Source organism: Pseudonaja textilis, chromosome 1, assembly GCF_049901715.1.
Source record: "Pseudonaja textilis isolate UNSWEBS1 chromosome 1, rPseTex1.2, whole genome shotgun sequence".
Lineage (NCBI taxonomy): Eukaryota > Metazoa > Chordata > Lepidosauria > Squamata > Elapidae > Pseudonaja > Pseudonaja textilis.
In genome coordinates, this window is record NC_141990.1 from 308,094,853 (window position 1) to 308,120,617 (window position 25,765).

General features: G+C 39.0%; 1 protein-coding gene across 1 annotated transcript; it reads left to right on the plus strand.

Annotated features, from left to right (window-relative positions):
- The first annotated feature begins 416 nt into the window (after positions 1-416).
- On the plus strand, positions 417-20,407 carry ATG14 (autophagy related 14). Its single transcript, XM_026698694.2, has 10 exons — positions 417-679; positions 7,294-7,356; positions 7,504-7,546; positions 9,564-9,645; positions 11,543-11,780; positions 14,666-14,895; positions 15,463-15,580; positions 16,275-16,365; positions 16,476-16,561; positions 17,254-20,407. Exons 1-10 carry the CDS (start codon positions 453-455, stop codon positions 17,558-17,560), a joined length of 1,485 nt encoding a protein of 494 aa, XP_026554479.1. The 5' UTR covers positions 417-452; the 3' UTR covers positions 17,561-20,407.
- The last annotated feature ends 5,358 nt before the right edge of the window (positions 20,408-25,765 follow it).

A 25,765-nucleotide genomic window follows, 5' to 3' on the forward strand; every position in this document is an offset into this window, starting at 1 on the left:
TCGGCCTTTTTTTTTTTAAAAAGCAAAACTTGTTCATTCGTGGTTTGAAAAACAATTTTGAGGATGTTCACGGTGTACTGAATTCAAAACCGACCACACAAGTTGAGCTCGCAGAACACGATGAAACTAAAATTAACTTGATAGGTCGGTGGTTTTATACGTCAAGGGAACGCAATCTTTTTTTTTTCCTGCCCTTTTTAATCGAACTTTCTGCCCAACTGCTCGCGCTGTTCTCGTTCGACTTGGCCGAATAACTTTAAGGCTCCAACTGAGGCAAAACCGCGCTGCCGATCTCGCTTCCAGCCCGCCGCATCCTCTGTGGTTTTGCTTAGCTCCGCCCCCGACCTTCAGCACGTGCTGCTCTTCCCCGCCTCCGTTTTTTCCCCCATCATGCCTCTGTTTGAAAACAAAGTCCCACGTGACCGCCGGCCTGCCGCTAGCCCGTCAGCAATATGGCGTCTTCCAGGGGCGACGGTAGGGCCGGCCCGAGCTGGCGGCGACCCGGCATTGTGGCCGCCGCCGAAGGAGCTTACCCTTCGGAAGCGGAAGCCGGGGCCGAGGGCCTCTATGTAGCTGTGGAGCGTTGCCCCCTTTGCAACAGCACCCGCCGCCGCCTGACCTGCGCCAAGTGCGTCCGCAGCGGCGATTTCGTTTTCTTCGATGGCCGCGATTCTGAGCGGTGGGTGCCCGATGGGGCTGGGCGGGGCTGGACTGGGGCCTGGATTGCTGGTCTTATTTGTTTGCCCATGTCTCCCGGGGGCGGGGTTAAAGGTCTGAAACGCAAAGGTTCCAGAATTCCGTACTAATCATTTTTAAAGGGATTGGATAAAGGTTGCTCCCGCTTTTCTGGCCGATAGCTGCTGGTGCTAGATCTTTAGCTCCTCTTACACCGCACCACAGACGAGCCAGCCACACTTTAGTGTTTGATGTGTACTATGGCTAGCTTATGCTATAGTGGATCGTGGGAACTGACAAATTGGGTTAATTAAATTATCTGTGGTAAAAGTGACTGTGGACAAGTGTGATGCTTAGTTCCAGCCACTGAGTCTATCTATAGTGGAACGCGAGTTTTGCCAAGCGTTTTTAAAAGGGATTTGTGAAAGCCAGTGGCCAAAGGGTTCATTTCTCAAGTCCTGAGAGAGATTTGAGAATGAATGAAAGTTTGGGTAAGTGATGGTAGGTTATGGGACTAGAGAATCTGTTTGCTGCATGTTCAGTTCCAATCTTCAGTAGTCAATACAATCAGTGGTCAAATATGATGGAAACAGGAGCCTTGCTTCTCCATCTCGGAGGGCACCTTAATGTTCTTAAAGATGATTGGCTGGCTTGCTAGTTTGGACACTCCAAACTTATAAAATTCCACTGAACTCAGCTGAAGATTTATTTGTTTGTTTGCTTGCTTGCTTGCTTATTTATTTATTTATTTGATTTGTCAATCGCTTACAAACAAGATAATAGGTATAAGTATATAGATGGTTCTGAATACATGAAATGGGTACATATAAGAAAAATAAACAATAGGACAGGGACGGTAGACATGTTGGTGCGCTTATGCACACCCCCTACAGACCTCTTAGGAAAGGGGTGAGGTCAATAGTAGACAGTTTAAGGTTAAAGTTTTTGGGGTTTGGGGAAGAAATCACAGAGTCAGATAGAGTATTCCAGACATTGACCACTCTGTTGCTGAAGTTGTATTTCCTACAATCAAGTTTGGTGAGGTTAACCTTGAGTTTGTATCTATTGTGTGTTCTTGTGTTGTTATGGTTGAAGCTGAAGTATTCACTGACAGGTAAGTCATTGCAATGTATGATTATATACCATACTTAGATCAGGCCAAAGACAGCGTAATTCAAGGTTTTCTGGGTCTAGAATTTCAAGTCTGGTGGCATAAGGTATTCTGCAATGAGTAGAGGAGTAGAAATACTTCTTGTGAAATATTTCTGGACTTTCTCAACTGTGCTAATATCAGATACATGATATGGGTTTCAGACTGATGAGCTGTATTCGAGTATTGGTCTAGCAAATGTTTTGTATGCTCTAGTTAGTAGTGTGATATTACCAGAGAAAAAGCTAGGTAGGATTAGATTAGCAACTCTTAATGCCTTTTTGGCTATGTAGTTACAGTGGGCTCTAGCACTTAGATCATTAGAGATGAGTACTCCAAGATCCTTGACAGAGTTTGGATCATCAACAAGGTCTTGACTATTCAGCCTGTATTTTATTTTCTGATTTTTTTTGCCAATATGTAAGACAGAGCATTTATTTGTTGAGATTTGAAGTTGCCATTTGTTTGACCATTCTGATACACAGTCAAGGTCTTTTTGAAGGGTAGCAGTATTGTCTGTGGTATTGAACAGCTTTACATCATCAGCGAAGAGAACGCAATTGCTCTTGATACGATCACAGAGGTCATTTATGTAGAGTATGAAAAGAGTTGGTCCTAGAACACTGCCTTGGGGGACACCACTGTTGACAGGTACAGAATTTGATAGGACGCTCCCAATTTTGACCATTTGTTGTCTGTTTGACAGGAATGCAGCTATCCAGTTATGCAGGTGTCCAGAGATACCATAAGATTTTAGTTTTAGGAGTAGTTTGTCGTGTACCACTGAATCAAAGGCTTTACAGAAGTCTATGTAGTTCGCGTCTGTTGTTTTGCCCTGATCGAGTTGTGTAGTCCATATGTTTTTGCAGTGTAAGAGTTGCAGATTACAGGATAGTTTTTTTCTGACCATGATGTTACCTAGCCTGGTAATGAAATGTTCGGAAACTAATCTACAAGCTCAGAGACCAAACCTTCACTCTCATTAAAATATGTTTACGTTTTGGTTCAAGGTGCAAGTATTTTGCTCTTTGTTTCATTTATTTTGAGGAGAGGGGATACAGAGACCAATATATAAGACTCCCTATATGTCTATAGGTGAATACATTCACACAATATGCTAAACTGTGAATGGGTACTTGGTCTCAGTTTTATTACAATAAGTTGTATAAAGAGATTGGGGTTAATTGAATAAATGATGATCAATAGGTTCAGTAAACACTGCTGAGATATTCAGTGTTTTGACAGTCTGCTCTTGGCTGTCAAGTATATGCTTCCTTGCCTTCTTTAAATTGTGAAATTAGTTGCCATGGTATATCAAGTGATTTATTATGGCAGGATATGAAATAGGCCACCCTTAGAGAATGAAAATCTTAGGCCTTTTTGTAGCCCCTGAACCTCATCTTTGGAGCCAGCCAGCTAGTGGATCTACAGATTACAATTGGGTTGTGATTGATGCTGTTAAATGCCAGATCTGCCACTCTAGATGTATTCTTTTCCATGATTTCATTAAGGATGAGGGGGCAAGCTTGCCATGTATTGCTGAGACTCAGTGGGTAAGTGGGAGGGTTTCTCTCGGAAGTCTACCCATTTCACTTCCAGATTTTGCATCAACCAAGACCCAAGGCAGAGAAGATAGAGTGAAGATTATCTGGAAGATTTTCCAGGTCACCAGAGGCACTGTTCCATAGATATCTGGATGTAAGGCACTATTTGCGAGGTTGCATTGAGGACAAAGTAGGGGTTTCAACTTCCTCGCTGCACAGCTCTATCTCATGATATGATTGATGTTGGATTTTCATTGATATTTTGTTATGGGGGACTTTAACATGCCTTCCTATGGTGGGAGGAAAAGCAACTTATGAATTCTTAGACCCAGTGACAATCATTAGCTTGTCCCAGATGATCATAGACCTAGCCTAGATAACCAGATAGCCATTAGAACTGTTTTGTATCTTAGAACAGCTGAAATGTGATACGAGGAAGGGAAACATTTCCATCATTCCCTTGTCATGTTTCACTCATGACACCAGAATAGATTATGTTGATTTCCAAACAACACATGGGGAGTTTCACAAGCCTTGGAGGGCAATTGAGTCAAGGGCCTGGTTGACCTCTAGAATAAGAGGGCAGAGACACCACTTAACAGGATTGTTCGTGACCTCTTTGTAGTAACTGATCCATGAGGAAGTTCCATGTGTATTGAAGGGTTCCAGGATATAATGCAACAGAAAATATATTTAAAGCAACTGTGGCATCAGACAAAGAAATTAAATATAGATAAAAGTTTGCACCAGAAGTTATACTATGATGATAAAAACCAACCCCCTGCCCTGCCATATATTATTCTCTATTCTCTACCCTGTTTGCCTCTGGGCAAATGTTGTCATTCATGGTGTGATCAAATGGCGTTAGTCTAAGGCACAATCGGTGCACTCGTATTTCCAGAATTTTATGTTGTTAAACGTGCTAATGCTATTTTATACATTTATACAGTATTAGGCTACAATCTGTTGCTTATAGCAGTATTTTTGTCACACAAAAGCTGACAAAGCTATGCTCCTGCTAAATACCTAATTTCTGAAGAGTTACATTGAGAAGCCTGTAAGAGATCATTCTTCTGATCCAGATTGATCTGTTGGTAAATTTCATTCTCAAATACTGCTTTTTCTATGATTCTTTCTTGCCTCAGAACAATCATGGAAAAGTATCCTCAAAAGAGCCTATTGCTAACTACGGGTCCTTGTTTAGTGACTGCTTTATATAGCAACCATTCACAGTTAATGCTGGTAATGAACAAGTAACTTTGTGACAATCCTTGCATGTAAAACCTTCACAATCTGTTAAGCTAAGCAAAGCTGAAGTAAGATAAGTTGCAATTTCACTTAGTGATCGGTTGCTTAAGGACCAAGTTGCCAGTCCCAATTGTAGTAACTAAATGAGGACTAAGTACGTCTAACTCTATATAGCAATACAGTGCAGGTTTAGTTACAAGTAAGTTTCCTTCAGTTCTGTGAGTTCAGGAGTGTGCTCATAGTTTCCCCATCATGTTAAGTGTGGAAAGACTGCTTTCAAGCATTTTACAAACATGTTTTTTTAATTGTGTGCCTCCCAGAATTGTTTAGGAGTTGGGTGATCCTTAAAATAAATACATAAACAGACATTTCTGAGAGATGAATTGATTGGTATATGCCTTCTTTTATTGATTGAGAATTTTTGATGGAAGTCAAATATCATTGCCCTCTTACATACCAGCTAGATCAATAGGATGCATGCTGGATTTTAATTACTTATTATAAATACTGTCACTTATAAATACTGTCACTTTATCTTTTTGTCTATAAAACTTTTAGCATCTGTCAATCACAGTAATGAGATGCAAATATTAAATGACAAGCTAAACAGCCAGCATCAAAAACATAAACTGGCAAAAAGTCATTACACATTTTTCTTCACCTTGATTTTTGAAAGAGCATTGCTTCACTGCTGAAAAATATTGTTAGCAGTGGGACAATATTTCTCAACTGTGAGAGCATTCCACAGAGATAGCATGGTTATATAAAGGTGGGGTTTTTATGTTTTGTGTCTTTATTGATTATAACTAGAACTTGTAGGACCTGCTAGAAATTAGAAATGATGAACAATATCTTATAGGTGTTTATGTAGAAATCTCTCCCCTTCCTTGCTGAATGATTAGGTTGCATTATAATACCAGTGGTTAATTCGCCCATGTTTTATTTAATTTATCCAATTTCCTAGGGTCACAGGGATTATAAACCAATCACATGTATTGTGTTTGTGTGCTAGGATGTAATTGGCTAATGTGTCAATATGTTATGTGGAAACAGCCAAAGGATTACTTCCAGGAAGTTCCATTAGGATTGTGAAGTCCTGTACTCATTAAGAGTAAATTCATGCCATTGAGCATAGTGGAACTTATTTTTGAGTAAAGCCTTACCTGAAGGCTATAGCCTTACCTGAACAAAGAAAATCATTATTGTTTTATATTATGCATTTTTAAAAAATAAATGCACATTTTCTATCAGCTTAAAATCAGATGTGCTAGAATCTTTTCATGAGTGTAAAGCAATCATCTTAGCTGCAGCTAAGCACAATTCCAAAGTTTCAGCCGATAAACTATCCTATTGATAGAATAAGTTATACTGAGGAACGGTATTGAAATGTAATCAGATATATCTGATTTTATACACACACAAATACAAACAATATAATCCTTGTGTGTCTAATCAAGGAGAGAAGCAACCTAGAACTAAGGAGAAATTTCCTGACAGAACAATTATCTGTGGAAGAATTTGCCTTCAGAAGTTGTGAATGTTCCAACACTGAAAGTTTTTAAGAAGAGATTGGACAACCATTTGTCTGAAATAGATAGGGTTTCCTGCCTAAGCAGGGGGTTGGACTTGAAGACCTCCAAGGTCCCTTCCAACTCTGTAATTCTACTCTATTCTATTTTCTTTTGTGGAACCCAGTATGTGTAATACCTTGCTCAAGGAAAGTGGGTTTCCAGCAGAGCATACAGCATCCTATCACTGGCTGAGCAGGATTCTTTGGCAAAGAGCTTTCAGCTTATATATTGCATATTTTTTCTTCCATTCTGATTCTTTTTGGGTTTACTGCTGTTTCATGGTTTATTTCTTTTTATGATACTGTTTTTCCATAGTGCTATTGATATATGTTTTATTATTCCAAGTGTATGAAGTTATGTTAAAGTTTGGATTCTATACCTAGTCGCATGGGATTGAATCAGCGGAATATACTTCTGAGTGTACTTGCACAGGAATATGTTGTAAAACAGTCTGGTGTATCTCCTTTAGATCACTCCTCTGTGTATTCTAACATTTAGCCCTAACCTTTAGTTATTTATAAAAACAATAAAGGTAGGATATCAATAAGTTTGTTTGGATTCAGAGGACTTCAGTACAGTATAATACATTGAAAGATAGGTACCAACCTGAAAGAGTTTCTGTAAAGTTTTAATATAGCTATATAAAATTTGCCTTCCTAAATTCAGATAGGACACTCCTGTTTTACTGCATAAATACAGACTGCGATGTTTCATAATGTTGAATTATTTATTCTCTGGCATAGCTTTTCTAAAGACTAATATAGTTATACTGATTTTGATGAGATCCAAGCTAAACAAGTTCGCTACTCTTGCTTCAGAATTTTGATTTCTAGTTAGTTTGGTGATCAGCCAGTTGGCCACCAATAGATAATAATCTGCATTCTGCCGCTTCTGTCGAACAAATCCAATGCATATCCAGAAAATCATACAAGCGTGATTAATATTCATCTTGTTGCTTATCAGTAATTTGTTATTTATGAATGAATGACATGTTCAACATAATATGTAAAAAGATAAAGTGAAAATACTTTAAGCAATGCCTTTCTAATATAGAGTTTATATATATTTTTATTGAGAAACACATTTCAATGTTATTCTTTTCTAGGTTTTCTGAAAAAAAAGAAAGATTAAAGCACCTTAGAAAGAAACAGCATGAATTCCAGTCTCAGTAAGTCCCAATTCATTCTATTTTACTTTATTTATTTAAGTTGACATTAATATACAATCAACATAATTCACCTTAATCAATATAAAAGTATATTTCTAGTTGCCAATTAATGTTCTATTTCTTTTTCCACTCCTCCACTTTTTATAGGTTATTAAAAGCTATAGAGGGGAAGCAGATAGCAGATCAACTGGTGAGCATTGCAGAATTCTTGCACTTCATATTTCATTTCAACTAGTTTTCCTTAGTGCTGTTATTCATGGTGCTCTGTCTTATATGGTATGTACCATATTTTTAAGAGTATAAGATGCACTCTCTCCCCCCAAAAGTGGGTGGAAATGTCTGTGCATCTTATACAGTGAGTATTGCTGAAGCTCTGCCCACCTGCTGGACCCCGCCCTTTGGCCTCTGCCTCCCAGCCATTTACCTTCTTGCAGCAAACAGCCTGGTCAGCTTCAGAACAGCCTAATTAGCACAAGCAGCTGATTGTCGGTTGGATCGGTTTCCTGACGATCAGCTGTTTCAGGCCGCAGGGATCGCCATTGCCTATTGCCCCCTCTACGCACCCCATTTTCAGGCTCCGCATCCTGTTTTCAGCCTCTGTGTGCCCTGTTTTCGGCCTACACACAGGGGTGGATTCAATTTTTTTAACAACCGGTTCTGTGGGCGTGGCTTAGTTGGTGGGCATGGCTTGGTGGTCATGTGACTGGCTGGGCATGGCCAACTCAACATTACTCACAGCAAGGCATGCATCTCCTCGCCTGGGCTCTTATGACTGTGGGGATGCTACAACAGTCGTAAGTGTGAAAAACAGTCATAAGTCACTTTTTTCAGTGCCATTATAACTTTGAATGGTCACTCCACACAAGCAAAGTACCAGCAAAGGAGAAATGTGACATTTGGATTTGGAAAGCCCTAGCTCAGTGGCCTTGAAATGGAGTTGAGCACCGCCCCTTATAGTCTGCAACAACTAACAGAGTATAATCTGCAGGGATTTACCTTTTTTTTTAACCTTGTTATTTGAGGATCACTGCAGGTTGGCCTAGAGAAACTTTCTACTTCGGAGAGGATGCATAAAGAACTAGCAGATAATAAAAAACGATAGCTTGATTTAATCAGTTTGGTTGAAGTATCAATCATTCGGTTGTGTAATTCTCTTATGAAATGAAGGTAAAACTAAAATGCAGGGAAAACCAAAGGATAGATGATTAATTGTCAAAGTTAAAGGTGAATCTAGGGCACGGGTGTCAAACTTGCCACGTCAAGTTGCCATCATGTGACGTTTTTCCCATTTGCGGAGCTGGGGTGGGCATAGCCTGCATGTTACACATCTACCCCGTGGGCTGCCAGTTTGACCACCCTGATCTAGGGCAGGGGTCGCCAACCTTTTGGACCTCAGGGACCACCAAACTCATAATTTTAAATCCCACAACCAGAGACCCTGGGGAAATCCCCCAAAAAGTCCGCAGGAAAATTCCCCACACTGTTTTCCTACTGATTGATCATTCTTTATTTGGGATTGCAATACCGTCTCCACCTCCATTCTCAAGGGGAGACAGAGAGAGAGAGACGTTTGGCTTCATGCAAGGAAAGCAGCAGAAGTCTTTCTTTCTCTCCCCCAAGCTCCTCCAGAAATGAGTCTTTGCCAGCGCAGCCTCTTGGAGAAGGATGCCCTGCAGGGTCCCGAAGACTCATTTCTGATGGAGTTTGGGGGAGAGAAAGAAAGACTTTTGCTGCTTTCCTTGTGTGCAGCCAAAAGCAGAAGAAGAAAGAAGTGGAAAGAAGCAGCCCGGTGGCCAGGCGAGGCGCGTGGGGCACTCTGTCCTTTCCCCCCTCCCCTCACTACCTTGTGTTGTTCGCAATGCAAGCGATGCAAGCCTTGTGTTCCCACGGGCCATGTGGGCGGCGCAGCCTTGTGTTCCCACGCAGCCTGGATTAATTGCTTTGGGGGGTGTCATTCTCATGGACCACCAAAATTTTCTCATGGACCACCAGTGGTCCCCAGCCCATTGGTTGGCGACCACTGATCTAGGTCATCCTAATTACTTAATGTTCCCTTTACAGTGACCTCAGCAACTTCTGGATTGCTGATTAAATTGAATGGATTTTGGAAATGGAGTTAACATCTGTTTACTTTGAAGAAAATGACTTTTTTAAAGACTGCAAAAAATTGTTTATGGAGGTCCTAATAGATGTTCTTTTGCTTTCAGAGATGGAAAATAATGTCTTGCAAGATGAGAATTGAGCAGCTGAAGCAAACAATATGTAAAGAAAATGAAGAAATAGCAAAAAGTAAATGATGGTTGTAGATGTCTTTGCAGATTCCTGTTATGAAATTTCTTTTCTTTACCCATATCTTCTCCAAAAATGGTAGAAAGTTAATTTAGCAACTTTCATTAGCTTCTTTGATAAAAGGAGTAATGGTGTAAAAGATTATTGCCTTCATATTTCAAATTTTCCTTTGCACTCCTGGGCTGTATATTTGATTTATTTAGAAGATTTATATGGCCACCCATTCAATCTCAGTGACTGTGAGCAGCTCACAAACAATAAAAAAACTCAATATAAAAGATTAAAAAACAGTGACTCCCCATTCCCAATACTACTATGAAGTAGTATTGGATGTATATTTAAATATATTTAAAATTGGCCAAATAGGCCTACCTGGCATTTTGGGTACCCTCAAGTGAGCTTCCACAATTCTTGGATACTAGTAGTGGGGTAACATGCAGCATTTTTGATGCATAACAGGGTCAGAGCAGGTACATAATTTGAAAACCAATGTTCTAGTCCAAAGAGAATTATTTGACAGTAGTACATATATAAAATGTTTCTTGTTTTTATGTGAAAATAACATATATGTTCTTTCACATTAATAATGTATAAAAATGTAGATAACGTTTTAGGAAGTATCTGTATTTTAAAGTGAAATCTTAAAACTACAGAGCAAGAATTCCATGGAAAATGCATTCTCAGCCTAGCATTTATCTGCTTGTGTTGAAGAATATTAGGTAGTGGGATATATAATCTCTTTTATTCTTTTAATTGTAATTAGTTTATTTATTAAATTTATTCCTTGCTTTTCTTGAGAGCAGTACACATTTAAAACAAAAATACCAGATTAAACTGTAGCATTAAAATCAATAAAATTAAGAATCAGTTAATGAATTGAAATGCCTCCTTACTGTGTTTTTAAAATAATAGTGCTTTATGGCTCAGTGCATCCATCTCCCTAGAGAGGACATTCCATAGCTTGTGAGAAACACAGCCCCTTTTCTTAGGTACCATGTAGATTAACCTTTGAAAGTGAGACATCTTCAAAACTTCCTCTACTACTGATTTGTATGATGTGGCAGTGGTCCCTCAAATAATTAAGCTCTGTGATGCTTAAGGCTTTAAAGGTCAGGATCTTGGGTTGTAACCAAGATGTTGATAACCATCTCTATCTAACCTACTCAAGAAGGGTTGTAACTATTGTTATGGCGGAAATTGTGTAAAGGTGATCCTTACCATAGTCACTTCTTGGGAATGCAGTGACAACTAAGGATCAAAAGCACTACTGGATTGCTATTTCAACAAGAATCCAAAACAGACTGAACATCATTCTCCCTCCAGTTCTCTCCAGATCAGCAGCTACAATGTTGGGATAATTCCAGCAAAGGATTATTTTAATAACCCAGATTTTGCAAGATATATGAGTGCTCTCTGTCCTGAAATCCTAATAATGTCCAATTACTTCTGCCAAATTTTCTTTTGATTAGGGGGAGAAATGTGAGTGGTCATGCAAACCAAATACTGGGCTGCAGCTGGCTTTGTTTTTCTTCTCTCAGAGGCTCTATTGGGCCTAGACATTTTACTCAAGATCAAGATAATACTGGAAGTGACTGTTTAGCCCTTATAAGCATGTCAATTTCTGTTTTTCTTTAACAAGTTTTCTAATGTTCCTAAGTTAGGTGGGACAAGGTAACATTGGCATCCTAAAATGCTATGCTGTGGATTTCAGATTTAACCCTGCTTGGAGATCCCAGACACCACTTTATTTCACAAGTCCTTACATATTTTTACTAATGATAACAATGTATAATTTTGTGTATCTTAAGTATTATAATTTATTCATACATTAGCCATTGAGTAAGCAGCTGCACCATTTTGAGGGTCTTCCAAAGATTTATTTTTGCCTGTGTTCTAGATTCCGAGTGGCTTCTTAGGATTAAAGATGAGAACCAGAAACTTTACCGAAGGGCTCAGCGCCATCAGGACAAAAAGGAGAAAATCCAGAGGCACAATCGCCGACTTGGAGAGCTAGTGGAGAAGAAGAACCATGACTTGAGAAGCCATCATGAGCATCTGGCAGATCTCCGGCGGTCACATGTCCTGGAATTAACCTCTGTTATATTCCCTATTGAGGAAGTGAAAATCGGTATGAGGTAAGCAGGAGGAGAAGTGTGGCTGATGTGGTTCACCATATATTCAGGAAGTGGTTCACTTTCATAGACTATATAGGAGAAATGAGATTTCTATATATTTTTGTAATAAGGAGCGGAAAACCAGAAGGCCATGACACAGAAGATGCTCTGAACTGAAACAACTGTGTAGTTGTTTGAAAATAAGCCTCACTGAAATCAATTGAGTTTACTTCTTTAAATTGAAGTATCAATTTAATTTGTATTCTCCCTTTTTTTTATGGTAGTTTTTCCTCAAAACACTGAGATGATTAGGCTGAGAATTCATTACTGGTTTAGGATATTTGGAAGCTTTAGTACCAAGTTGTATGGTTTAGCAAATACCTTAATGTTTGGAATGAATCAATTGAGCCCTTGGATAGCTGGCAGAGTTGGAATACTGGGACATATCAACCACAAATACAGGTAGTCCTCGACTTACAATAGCTTGTTTAGTGACCATTCAAAGTTACAGCTGTGTTGAAAAAAAATAATGACCATTTTTCATACATGCAACCATCGAAGCATCTCCATGGTTACGTGATCAAATTTCAGATGCTTGGCGACTGACTTGTATTTATTACGGTTGCAGTGTCTCAAGGTCCTGTGATCTCCTTTTGAGACCTTCTGATAAGCAAAGTCAATGGGGAAGCCAGATTCACTTAACAATTGCAGTGATTCACTTAACTGTGACAAGAAAGGTCGTAAAATGGGGCAAAATTCACTCAACAAATGTCTCCCTTAGCAACAGAATTTTTGGGCTCAATTGTGGTCATAAGTGGAGGACCACCTGTGTACAAGATTGTAATCAACAAGTTTGAATAGAAAGGACATACTTAAGGGATTTTCAGAAGTATTAGTTTGGAAAGGCCAACATTGCCCATTACATAGGTAGATACCACTCTATTTATCCCCTTTTCAATAGAAAGCACTTCCTCTAAGCTCCGTCCTTAAATGGGTTGCTTGGGCTGGAGCTCCTCAACCTGTTGTTGAAGGTTCTTGGATAGTTACACTCTCTTCTCTAAGCTTTGCCACCTGGTCTTCTCCAGGAGTACCAAATACTTTGAAGGACTAGACTCTCTTTTCAGACCTAGTTCCAGTTCTTCTCAATCAGGGCTGTCAGATTCACAACCAGAAGTGTCATGCGCTGGCCACACCCACGCCCAATTTAGCAAAGGACAAAAGTTGAGATACTTCTTGTGACGACGCCATGACAATGTGAGTTTGACACCTCTATTCTAGATTCTTCTCTTGCAGCCTCAGGCATTTTCTCTTTCATTTCCGCAAAGCTGAACAGGTGGTTTAACGTTACCTAGTTTGGTAATGAAACACCTGCAAACAGATCCAAGTTCAGAGAGGACAAGGATTCCACAACTCATAATCTTATCTCATGAGCTTTGATAATTCTGCTCACTTCCTTTTATTCTTATTTGATGTGTCCTCTGTATTTTTTCCTTTCCTACTAAAATGGGAATTATAATTACTGTTCTCCAGCCTGGAATGGTGATTTCTCAATATGCATTATTTGTAGAGATGTCCATAACTTCTTACCGGACCTGGCTCAAAAGTAGGGGGCATACTTTGCTCCTGAATATAATAGCTGAGAGAAAGGACTCTTAGCACTCAGGAAGTACCATGTGTTTTCCTAGTTCTGTTCTAGTAGGGTGCCTATTGGGCACTTTCCTGTTTTATAGATTCGGAATTTTTAATAATTAAGTGCTTGAAGTGCTTTAAATACAATTCCAAGCATGTGCTGTGAAGTGTACCAGTGAGCCTTTATATAGTGGTGGGGAACAGGCAAGCAGTTGCAAGTGTCAGGAGACTAATGGAAATAAGAAAATACAGTAAAGCAATTCATTCACATTTGGCCCTTTTCTCTCTCAAAGAGAGAGCCTTAAAATAAATACACTTTCCCCTGAAACTTCCATTTGTCATCAGATTATAGTGTCCTTTATATTAAATAAACTAAATTGATAGTAGAGTTTATGTCCTTTGGTCTTTCTTTCTCCAATTTGGAATCTTAGATTCAAGAGAAGTTTAGGCATTCCTTTTCCTTTATAAGAATCAGCTACTTTGCTTCCCATCTGACATTCTTGCTGGAAGAAACTGATTACTCAATTCTTATTCAAGGAAGTGAGTTATTTCATGGCCAGGCCTCTTTGAAGAGTTGAGGGGGTTTTACAGGCATGAATATTGAAGGTTAGCAGCTGTTTCTTCCACCTTTGGCTTGCTCTTCATCATCACCAGCTTGCTTGCTCTGTCCTTAGTTTCTTCCCTTCTCAGAAGCCCTCCTTATCTTTAAGACTCTAGCAGGGGTGGGATTCAAACGGTGTTACTACTGGTTCAGTAGTTTTGCTGCACACGTGTGTAGAAAAACCTTAAGCTGTGCAGCCCAGACAGCTGCAAAGCGCTGCACGCAGCTGCGCAACGTTTGAAAAGCCTCTTTTTTCCTGCTTTTTTACCTCAGCTGTGCCGCGCAAAGCAGCTGAGGTTGAAAAAGCAGGAAATTAAGGGCAAGTAAGAGCCTAGGCAGGAGGGTGGGCCCAACAGCAACAAACACAGAACCGGTTCAGTGTCTACTGCTCTTCAGAGCTACTGGTTCTATAGAGCCGGGCAGAACTGATAGGATCCCACCCCTGGACTCCAGCACTGAGTCTGAAAGTATTAATTCCTTAATAATGAGACTTACTTCCAAGAAATTTGGTGTTTTTCCTTCCCGACATAGATGGCACAAAGCTGCAAACATAGGTCCTTTCTGTAATTTTTTAAAACAAAGACACCTTCTGCTATCATGCACACTCTGAAACCTCTTTTTGGAATAACTGCTGCTGTGCAATCCTTTTAGTAACCATTCCTTGCCTTTCCTCTAGGGACTCCACAGATGTATCTTCGGAGAGTGACAATGCCATGACCTCTAGCACCGTAAGCAAGCTTGCAGAAGCCAGGAGGACCACGTACCTTTCTGGGCGATGGGTGTGTGATGACCATAATGGAGACACCAGCATTGGCATCACGGGGCCTTGGATAACCCTTCCCAACAATGGGGATTATTCTGCTTACTACAATTGGGTAGAAGAGAAGAAAACCACACAAGGACCAGGTAATGGTCCTTTAGATGTCATTTAAGCTTTTTTTTTAGTCTCAGGAGCTGGCTTCTTCATCAATTTTTAAAAATTAATATTGAAATGCAAATTCAATGATCTTGCACAGATATTTGGCTTATTGAAATGGCATGAACTATCTTCTGACTGAGCCATGATTTTCATGGGGAGCCTAAAAATTGTAGAACATGATACTGGCTAGAGAGTTTCCCAAAAGCATATTTTTAGCTCTCATAATTGAGAAGATGATTGCTCATTAATTGCCATTACATCTCAGAAATCTTAGAAGCAAACAGATTGTCTGATCTCAATGCTTTGGCAGTCCTGGGTGCCAAAAAAAAAAGACCCTTAGAGATCTCACACAAGAACTTTAGTGACACTTGGTGATCATGTGAGATTTTACAAATGTAATTTTTAAAAAGTACTTTTTATTTAAATTTGAGATTTCACAAACAACATTCATAGTTTTTATAGGTACTTTGTTCTCCATGAGTACCACATGTGAATACTTGGATTTTGCCTTTTCTGGGGTGGCCATAAAAATTATTTTTTTCCTTCTGTTCTAGACATGGAGCATAACAATCCTGCTTATACCATCAGTGCTGCTTTGTGCTATGCAACTCAGCTGACTAACATTTTGTCACTTATACTGGATGTAAACCTTCCCAAAAAGCTATATAACAGGTAAGGAATATAGAAGGAGCTGGAACACATGCCAAAACGGTTATTGAGAACATGTTGAGTGATAGACTCTAGGAATTGTAACCTTTATAACATAGCACTTTATATACATCAAATTTTGAATTCTAAGATTTTGCAGAAGTAATAATAATTGTAGATTGACAGACAGCCAAGTATGTGAATGGATTTAGAAATGGTAATAAAACATTCAAGGTGGTGGACAGCAAACCCTCTTTTGGCTTCATTTAAAAAAACAACTGACCACCCAGGGCTGCAACATTCCTGGCATTTTTACCATTGGAGTAGGTGGGCATTAAATTACATTACACGCACACACACACACAAAAATCCCAAACGGGAAGTTTCCTAAGCTTCTGCAAAAGTTAAACTACAGGGATGAATACTTAATAGAGACATAGGGAGTTGTTTTGTAAAATGGCGTCATTGATATTATATTCAATTTTGCAATCCAATGTAATTGGATGTTACAGAGGAAGGGAAGAATTATGTACACAATTCTGTAATAGTGGCTCCTTTCTGAAATGGAAAATAGAACTGGATTAGCCTTGTTCTTTTTCTGTTAGCTATTCCGACAAATCTATTTTGCCAAATTAGAGTGATCCAAAACATGTTGTTTGCCTTGAGTCCTTGTTTAAGATTTTATGCCTTAATATTTGCGCCTTAATATATTTTGCAGTGAGTTCTGCGGAGAAAATCTTAGCAGGAGGAAATTCACCTGGGCAGTGAAAAAGCTAAATGCCAATATCCTTTACCTTTGCTTTTCTCAGGTAGTTTTCATTTGGTTTCTTTTCCTTCTTGGAAGGCTTTACATTGTTTCCTCCTCATCTTTCAAGTCCTGCCTGATGAGTATTCTGCTTTCCTTCATATGCTTTTCCAGCATGTCAACTTAGATCTTCTGCACCCTCTACATACACTCAGAAACTTGATGTACTTGGTCAGTCCTGAGACAGAACATTTGGGAAGGTAAGAAACGGTTCAGTAATAATTGCCCCACTTTCTTCCCTGCCATTACTAGCTTTATAGAATAGCCTCCTAGCAACCCTTCTCTGTGTCAAATATCACTGTAAACAATAGTGAAGTTTGACAAGTTATTGTATATTCAATATATGACACAAATTAGATCCACTCTGACCAACTCTCCCAAGTCCCAACAGAGAAAAGAGAATTTGGGATGGGCCTTTTTAATTACAGACATACTTGTCAATTACAGACATACTTGTTAAGGAATTATGAATTTCTAGGTAAAATAGTAGGAGCTAGTTTCTGACTTCAGTTAACAGCTTGCCTATTTTGCAGTTTTGCTCATTGTGAGAAGAGAATGAAGTTTACCTCAGTTCTGCATGAATTGCCATATCCCACAGAAAAACAACACTTCTTGTAACTTGATGCTTTATGGGGACTTCCAAGTATTTATTCCCTTATTCTGTGATCTTTTTATAAATTCTTCTCCATCATGCAAGCTTGCTCTCATGAGATTTTGAATCAGTTGCTCAGCCCCAGGTGTTACATATTCAGCTTTGACTCTTTTACTTCAGCCCTTTAAACATAAATGTGTGCATATTTTTTCCATTTTTGCTACCAGGTGTGTGATCAAAGCATATCTCTCCCCCCGCCCCTTTCCTCCGTCCCCTCTTCCCCTTCCCCTCTCCCAAAAGGTCTGGACCATTTGAGATCAGTGCTGATTTGGAAGATTCCATGGAGTTTGTGGACCCCAGCGGTGCTGATGAAACCGATGAGAGTGGAGATGAGCACATAAGTGATGAAGAAACTGACCTTGGAACAGACTGGGAGAACCTGCCCAGCCCACGGTTCTGCGATATCCCCTCCCAGCCAGTAGAGATGCTGCAGAGCCAGAGTACGCAGGCTTCTCAACCGATAGCCAGCAGCAGTGCTGGTGGCATGATCTCCTCAGCAGCCGCCTCAGTTACCTCTTGGTTTAAGGCATACACTGGACACCGCTAAGAAATAGTTGGGCCTCTATGACCCACCATCACTGTAGAAGACTTTGTGATTCAGTTCAGTAGTGCCTGGAACAACAGGGGTCTGACTTTCATTTGCAGAAACTCCAGCAACTCTTTGTTTGCTCAGAGCAAGGTGTTAAGTTCTTCCCATTTTCTGACACCTGCAATGGAATTCAGCAGCTCTGAGTCACTCTGTGTGTGTGTGTGTGTGTGTGTGTGTGTGTGTGTGTATGTGCGCGCTGAAGAGAAAAGAATTACCTGCACATTTTATTTCTAGTCTGTATTTTCTAAAAGAAAACAAGAAAGGCAATCATTTGAAGCATGGGGACAGGAAGGGAATCATGGAAGGAAGCAATCAGAGAGTCATGCAAATGCTTAAACTCATCCTGGTCAATCAGTTCTAGCAATGTCCTTGGACTTCTTGGTTTTATGGAGTGCATCATTTACAAACTTACCACACAAATGTACATTTCAGGAACCTGGAAAATGATGCTTTTTTAATCTTCTAAACTCTGTTGCCATAATTTTAATACAGAAAACCATCCTTTTTTAAAAAAAAAAACCTACTGGTGATAATTATATCTTTTGTATGTGTTGGTTCATTCATCCATTGGAAGATCTTTCTGAATATTTTTCACAGTGAGCCATCCAGAGTTCCCAGGCTCCGTGTTCTAGCACCCGACACCAAAAAGAGGCTGACCCATAATAATTTGCAAATATAGAGCCACTCTGCTGTGGTTAGAAAGTTTGTATCCGTGCGTTCTTTCATAGGGTGGAAGCACACTTCTCTTGCAGTTTGGTTTTGTGTACCACTTGTTCTCTGTCTTGGAAAGCTGGCACTCCTGAGATGAGAACATGAGGACTTCTCCTTTTTGTGTCCACTTAGTAGATACAGCATGTTGTACATAGAATTTAAATGGACAAGAATAATATAAGTGATTTTGTTTTGAGTTTTGGAGGGATTTTGGAAGTCAAAAACGCTTTTCATTTTCATTATATTATTCTTGTCCATCTTTAACATAGGTTTTTATATTATATCTATTTCAGATGCTTCCTGGGCCATCAGTCAATTTGCACATCTGTCTGTGTTTTTCTTTGTCTGCACAGTGTTGGTTGTCCATGCTGAGATCAGAACTTGGGGGTTAGGCATTTTTGCATTATTCTTCCCGTTCAAAAGGGCAAGGGACAGTCTTGCAAGTTAGGCTAGTTTGAGGATTCATCACGTCTTTCATACCATCATCTTTATTTGATCATAAGAATTATTGACTCTCACTGAGTGCATCTTCCAAACCATTATGTATGGAACTCCATTGGAAAAAAAAAAAATCTCTGTAACCAACAGGTCTAGGTAGGGATTGCTTATATTATAACGGAGCAACTTCATAAAGCGGTTTCTACCTTCATATTGCCTAGTGATCCAAAATAAATTGGCTAGGCAACTGTAGCTTCTGTTACATGATTTATATGCTGCCCCATTTGTGGACTCTGGGTTTGTAGTTAATAGTCCAAGCAATGTGAGCTTTAGATGCTCTTCTGCCTTGGAGCCAGTTCAGACTTTCAGTAGAGCAGGTATACATCTATGATGATATCCTCTCTTGAAAGAACAGACACAAAATGTTCGTCCAACATTAATGCTTTGGAGATTCTATGTTGGGCGCTTTTTTCCTGTATTACAAAGATTTGCAGTCATGCAAAAACTTCTGAATTGGCAAATAAGTTTTATTCCATGTTTTTGTGATGGTCTTCTATTTAAGCCTGGAGCGCATATAAAGAAGTACATAGTTTTAAGTAACTTTGCTATGCAGATAGCAAAGAAACCTCCTCCCCCAAATAGGAATTTATCTGGAGTATAGGGAAACTATCCCTTTATATTTCTGTTGCTAAACCAAAGATTGCTTTAGTTAGGTGTTTTGATTTAAAACCAGATGGTGTGATTCTTCCATTCATAAGACTTAGTATAGAAAGATAGCAATACAAAGATCCACAAGCATGTTTTTACTGGCTTCTGTGCAAGCCATATTGATTTACAAAAAAAAAGCAGCAGTGGACGGAATTGTGAGTGGCTTTGGGCTTTGTCTCAAAGATCTTTGGTGACATGGGATTGTCTTCTTACCCAATTCTGTTAATGAAACAAGTGGAGATTAAGAAGAAAGGCACTTTATTAGTTGCAGGTGATGTGGGCTGCTTAACATTGTGATGGCAGGGGGGCTTTCAACCTTGTAAATACCATTTGCTTTTCTGTTATGTGTTCCTTTTTTCTCCTGCTTATTTTGGAAATCATTTCTAATGAACTGAGGGAAATAAATTTAAAAGCCAGTAAGCCATGAATCCTTTTTGCTTATCAGTTTCAACTTCTTAAAATGGTGCCTCTCTCCTTCAACAGTGGAACATAGCTTTGGAGGCCACCAAAAGGCATCCAAATAGTAATAAAGGTAGGGTGCTGCTCCCTTTCAAGAAAAAAAAAGTATTTTTTTAACATTTTTACACTTCTGGAGCTATCTGCAGAAGCTACAAATACGTTTCTAAAATTACCGTGCAAGAGAGGAACATTCTGCTTCATGGTCAGGTTTACATCACTAATTGCGCATTTTGCAAGATGTTACGGTGTCACAAAGAGCTGTATGTTTAGGCCCAAGAATTTCAACATGGGTTACTAGAAATACAGTAAGTGAATTGCTGCTTGAAAATTTATTCTCCAAACAAGGATTGCTAATCAAATATCCCTAAATCCATAACTTTTTTTTTAGCTCATGACTTTGTGGTGCCACTCTCAAAACTAGTAGTTCTAACTAAATGCAAATGTGTTTTTAAAATTGTACTACTGCAATAAATCTTTGGGTTTTTTAAAGATTGCTTGGTTTGATTTTTACTGTTCTGATATTATCATTGGAACTATTACTTACTGTCCAAGTGCATGTGTTTCAGTTGGAGAACATTGAAGGAAAAACTACACATTACATGCTAAAAATATCTAGTATTTACATTATCAAGAACTTACCTAAAGATTTGTCATGAATCTTTTCACTGGTTATGACTCTAAACAGCCCTTTTTTCCTAATTTGTGATGCATTTTAGCCATCCAGATGTAGCTAATTTTATAATTAAGAGATGAAAATTGAAAGGAAGCCAATAAATGACACCATGTTATTTGTAAATATTGGAATTAATAACTGACTAGCAGAAGTCTGTTATATTTGAATGATTGGATCAAACCTAGATCTGATTCAAACTTTTTTTAGTAATTTTCCAGCAGTTCAAACACCAGTACCACCTTATTGTGATGATAAGAACCTGGCTTCTGTCAAAAGCTGTATTACATAGCTAGTATGTTCTGAATACATAGAAGGGAAATTACATATTTAGCTGTAACATCACCAGAGGTTGTGGGATGAATTCACAGGATGGGAAGAGGCTGGTAAGATGCTTTGGCATGCTTACTGAAGTGGTGAATGTGACAAAGGAAGGTGAAGTAGCTGAAGCTCCAAATGCCAGCTGTACTAGCCACTTGCAGACAGCAGAAAAGACTCACTGACTTGTCTTTTTCATGGAGAACCGGCTTTCTTGTAGTGCTGCAGCACTCACTTAAAAAAAAAAACTCCTTATTTAAAAATCTTCAAATTCAGATGAGTGGAAAAACAAATACTTTGTGATCTACAATTAGGTATCTGGATAATTTACAGCAAGTGCATCTGACTCAGAAAAGTCATCTTTGGATTGAACTCCATTTCTGATTATCACATTGATATGTCCATATAGTTTCCTTACCAATAAAAGATATAAATGATTTATCACCATTTTAGGGATGTATTTCAGTTTCCTTGTTACAGCCCCAAGATTCCCTAGTGGTTGCCTACATAAGTACTAAAGTGACCTAACCCTACTTAGTGTCAAGCCAAGCAAGTTGTCCAGGTGCTGTATTGTTCACTCAGATGTTCCTGCCAAAACAGTTTGAAATTAGATGTAGAATTGTCTGGCACAAAAAACAAATTCCAGAATGAACAAATATTGTGAACCATTTAGTTTGCACCTGGCTCAAGTACCTTGTGTCTTTTGAACATAATGGGAATGGATAAAACATTCTATTCCTGCATGTTTGGCAATGCCTAAGTGGAAGTAGTGTCATATTTCAGACTGTATACAATATCCCATTGTGTATACAGATTACTTGGCAAAAAATCCCATTTCAGTTAAATCTGAGAATTGTTTAAGTTTAATCCAATCACAAGGATGGGTCTTGTTAAATTCCTCTTTATTAATAGCCCTTAATAGTTATGCAATGCTTTTGATTTTTAAAGTGTTTCACTGACTAAATCCTCTAAGTTTGTCCATATGAGGCTTATTGTGAAGCCATCTTCATGGTCTATCCGAGTAAGAGTTGGAAGGGACCCAATCCAACCCCTTGCTCAAGCAAGAGACCCTATTACATTGGACAAATAGCTGTCCAATCTCTTTTTGAAAACCTCCAATGATGGAGGATCCCAACTTCTGAAGGTAAGCTATTCCAATGATTTAGTATTCTCGCCAGGTAGTTCTAGGTTGCTTCTCTTCTTCGATTAGCTTCTATCCATTGCTGGTTGTCCTGCCTTCTCTTTGGAGAATAGGTTGATCCCCTCTTCTTCGTAGCAGCCCCTGAGATATTGGAACACTGCTATCATGTCACCCCTAGCTCTTTTTTTTCACTAGACTATAGACATATCCAATTCATGCAACCATTCTTCATGTTTTAGCCTCCAATCCTCTAATCATGTTTGTTGCTCTTCTCTGCACTCTTTCTAAAGTTCAACATCTTTTTTATATAGTGGCGACCAAAATTGAATGCCGTATTCAAAATGTGATCTTATCAAGGCATTATAAAGTGGTACTAACACTTCACATGATCTTGAGTCTATCTGTGTTAATGCAACCTAGGACTACGTTGGCTTTTGTACCTGGGTATTTGGTTTTCCTTGCCTAAATGTATAGCCTTTTTCACCACTGAATTTCATTTTGATAGGGTTCAAGTCTATCTTTAGTGTTCCAAGTTTGTCAAGATCCTTCTGACCCCATCTTCTGGAATGTTTGTTACTCCTGCCAGCTTGACCCACACTTGTTGAGTGGTCCTAGGCAGGCAGTAGTGTGTTTAATGAATCCTTAATCTTACCTAGAATGTGCTATTCTGCATGACAAATTGAAAACCATGTAGGTCTTTCTTCAAATAACTTTACAAGCTAAATATTACAAAGGAGCCAACGCCGTCCTAGGCTGCATTAATAGAGATAGAATCAATATCACATGAAGTGTTAATATCATTTTATAATAAGACCACACTTGGAATACTGCATCCAGTTTTGATTGCCCCAATGTAAAAAAGATGTTGAGACCCTAGAAAAAGCATTGCAGGAATAGGATATGTCTAATGAAAAGGATTAGAGGTGACATAATAGCAGTGTTCCAATATCTAAGGGGCTGCCACAAAGGGGATCAACCTATTTTCCAAAGCACCAGAAGGTAGGACAAGCAACAATGGATGGAAACTAATCAAGAAGAGAAGCAACCTAGAACTAAGAAATTTCCTAACAGTGGGAAGAATTAATCAGTGGAACAACTTGCCTCTAGAAGTTGTGGGTGCTCCAACTTTGGAAGTTTTTAAAAAGAGATTGGACAACCATTTGTCTGAAATGATACAGGGTTCACTGCCTGAACAAGGGGTTGGACTAGAAGACCTCCAAGGTCCCTTCCAACTCTGTTATTTCCTAAGGGTGACCTGAGATTTGTAGAAGTGAGAGTTCCCAGTTCAAAACCTTACTCATGCCTATACACACATACATGCAGATTACTGTATATAGTCATCTTTGTTCTAGCTTTATGTCCTGTAGTTCAGCAACATCACAATCCTATTCCTGCTAGTAATTAAAGAAAATGGGGTGGTAGGTATAGTAATATGCATGGGAAATACACAAGAGAGTAGCTGCCTCAAGAGAGTAGCTGCCTCAAGAACTTAGGACAAAAATGGTGAAGAAACTGATTTCAGTTCTTTAATGAACGATACCAATTCTCTCAATTGGTTGTCTAATTATTGTACTAGCCACAAATAAGTGACTACCATGAAATTTCAAAAGTGCAAGTCTGGTTGCCTCTCTATCAAGTGCCTTTTTGGGGATTGGTTTTAAGAGATTCTTATTTTACATGGATCTAATAAAAGCAACTGACCAAGAAAAAAGAAAAGATTTACAAAGAGAAAAATAACAGTCATAAGACGGCCACCATATTGCTGGTAAAGAGCTTTCAATCTGAATAATTCCAGTTGAGCTCCATTGTATCAAATTTATGACTGCCCATCTCACAAGAGGTGACCCTGGATGGCACATAACAATTATGCTGTTTGGTGGCTATTTGTCCATTAGTTGTCCATTTTTAAGAAATATTTGGAAGAGCTCTTTGGAAGACCTTTATAGTGCCCACTGCCTTAAGAAAGTTCAAAACATTCTCAAAGATCCATCTCATCCTGGGAACCCTCCCCCCTTTTTTGAACTATCACCATCTGGCAGACAGTACAGAATAATAAAAACAAGGACAAATAGGCTGAAAAACAGCTTCTATCCTGGGGCAGTAGCTCTTTTGAATTCTGCTGTATGGTGCAGTGTTGGTGTGGTGTCGGGGTTTCCGATTCAATGTGTGAAGGGTGAAGGATGTTTGTTTATTTTCATGATCATGGTCATGGTCATAATGTGCACTGAAGATGGTGTTTGATTTCGTTGTACAACGTGCAATGACGATAAATATTTCCCCCCACTATGGCTTAAAATGCCGTTTCATTTTTCATAGGAAGTGTGCTCCCAATCTACACTCCCCAAAACCAGAGAAGATGCTGTCACCTTTATGAGTGATAAAGTTTGTAAAATGTTAACCCTTCAACACTTGAAATATGTTTTCGTCTGAAACAGAGATCTGCAAGGGCACCAATACCAAGAGAGGGTTTTGTTGTTCAATGCAATGAGGTGTGTGTTGCCCTGATACAATAGATTTCCCAGCTGTTGTAATCTCTGATTCGGCTCTCGGCTGCCAAATTGAACCCAACTCTTCAAAATGAAGTCTGGATGCCTCCTCCAAAAAGCAGGATACCAACCTATGTTTTCTTGACAAAACATTAAGAGCAGGGGTGTCCAACCTTGCTAAGACTTGGGGACTTCCTCATGGCTGGCTGGGGAATTCTGGGAATTGAGGTCCACAAACCTTAAAGTTGACAAATCCCCTGCCTAACAGGAGATAATGGCAAAATTAAGGTTCCCATTACCCTTTCAGATTAGAAATTATTGCCTGGTTCCCTTAAGAACATAGCAATTTCTCCTATATTTTCCTCTCTTAACTGAAAATCTTCTCCCATCACTTCCCAATATTTAAGCCAGCTGAGCTGTTGTCTCTCCTTAAGGGATTTCTACACTTGGTTTATTTTCATTGCTGAAATTCTCAAATTATTCTGAACTTCTCCATTTATCTCTATGTGGCTTTTTAAAAGGAACACAGTACTGACAAATAAAACATTGCTTTCTATTTCTCTGAGTGTATTTTTCTTTAAAATAATATAAAAATTTTGCCTCAAATGTATGAACAGTAAAAATCATTTCAATCTTTTGCTTATATAGGGTTTGGGTTTTTTTTAATGTGCAGTATCTTGAAGGTGTAATTTGCAGAGCACGTAACAATTCATGAAATTAACCAATCTTTCTGAAATATATTATGGGATTTCCCATCTTGCTTTTTTTTTTTTTTTTACTTCTTAAAGGTGCCAAGTTCAAAAAACACTGCTCTAAAATATTTGTAGTATCTCCTTTTTATGCTAAGTAGAAAATTAAACAATTCAATTAAGCAATTAAACCACTGTTCAGGATATAGGACTACATATATGAGCCATGGTGGCACAGTCGTTAGCGTGGAGTACTACATGCTACTTCATGCTACTTTTGCAGTTCAAATCTCACCAGGCTCAAGGTTGACTCAGCCTTTCATCCTTCTGAGGTGAGTAAAACGAGGACCGATTGTTGAGGGCAATGCCCTAATATTCTGTAAACCGCTTAGAGAGGCCCATAAAGCACTGTAAAGCAGTGTATAAGTGCTACTGCTATTGCTACATATTGACTAATGTAGAATCCAGAGAAAGAAGGGAATTCTTCAAGCTAAGGATAAATCTATTCCTTGCTGTCCTTATTTGCTTTCATGACTTTCTTAG

Bases quoted from the DNA above. Each gene is read 5' to 3' on its own strand.
- ATG14 (XM_026698694.2), top strand. From the start codon at position 453: ATGGCGTCTTCCAGGGGCGACGGTAGGGCCGGCCCGAGCTGGCGGCGA. The intron at 14,896-15,462 runs GTAATGGTCCTT...CTTCTGTTCTAG, and splicing joins GAAAACCACACAAGGACCAG to ACATGGAGCATAACAATCCT. The intron at 16,366-16,475 runs GTAGTTTTCATT...ATGCTTTTCCAG, and splicing joins TTTACCTTTGCTTTTCTCAG to CATGTCAACTTAGATCTTCT.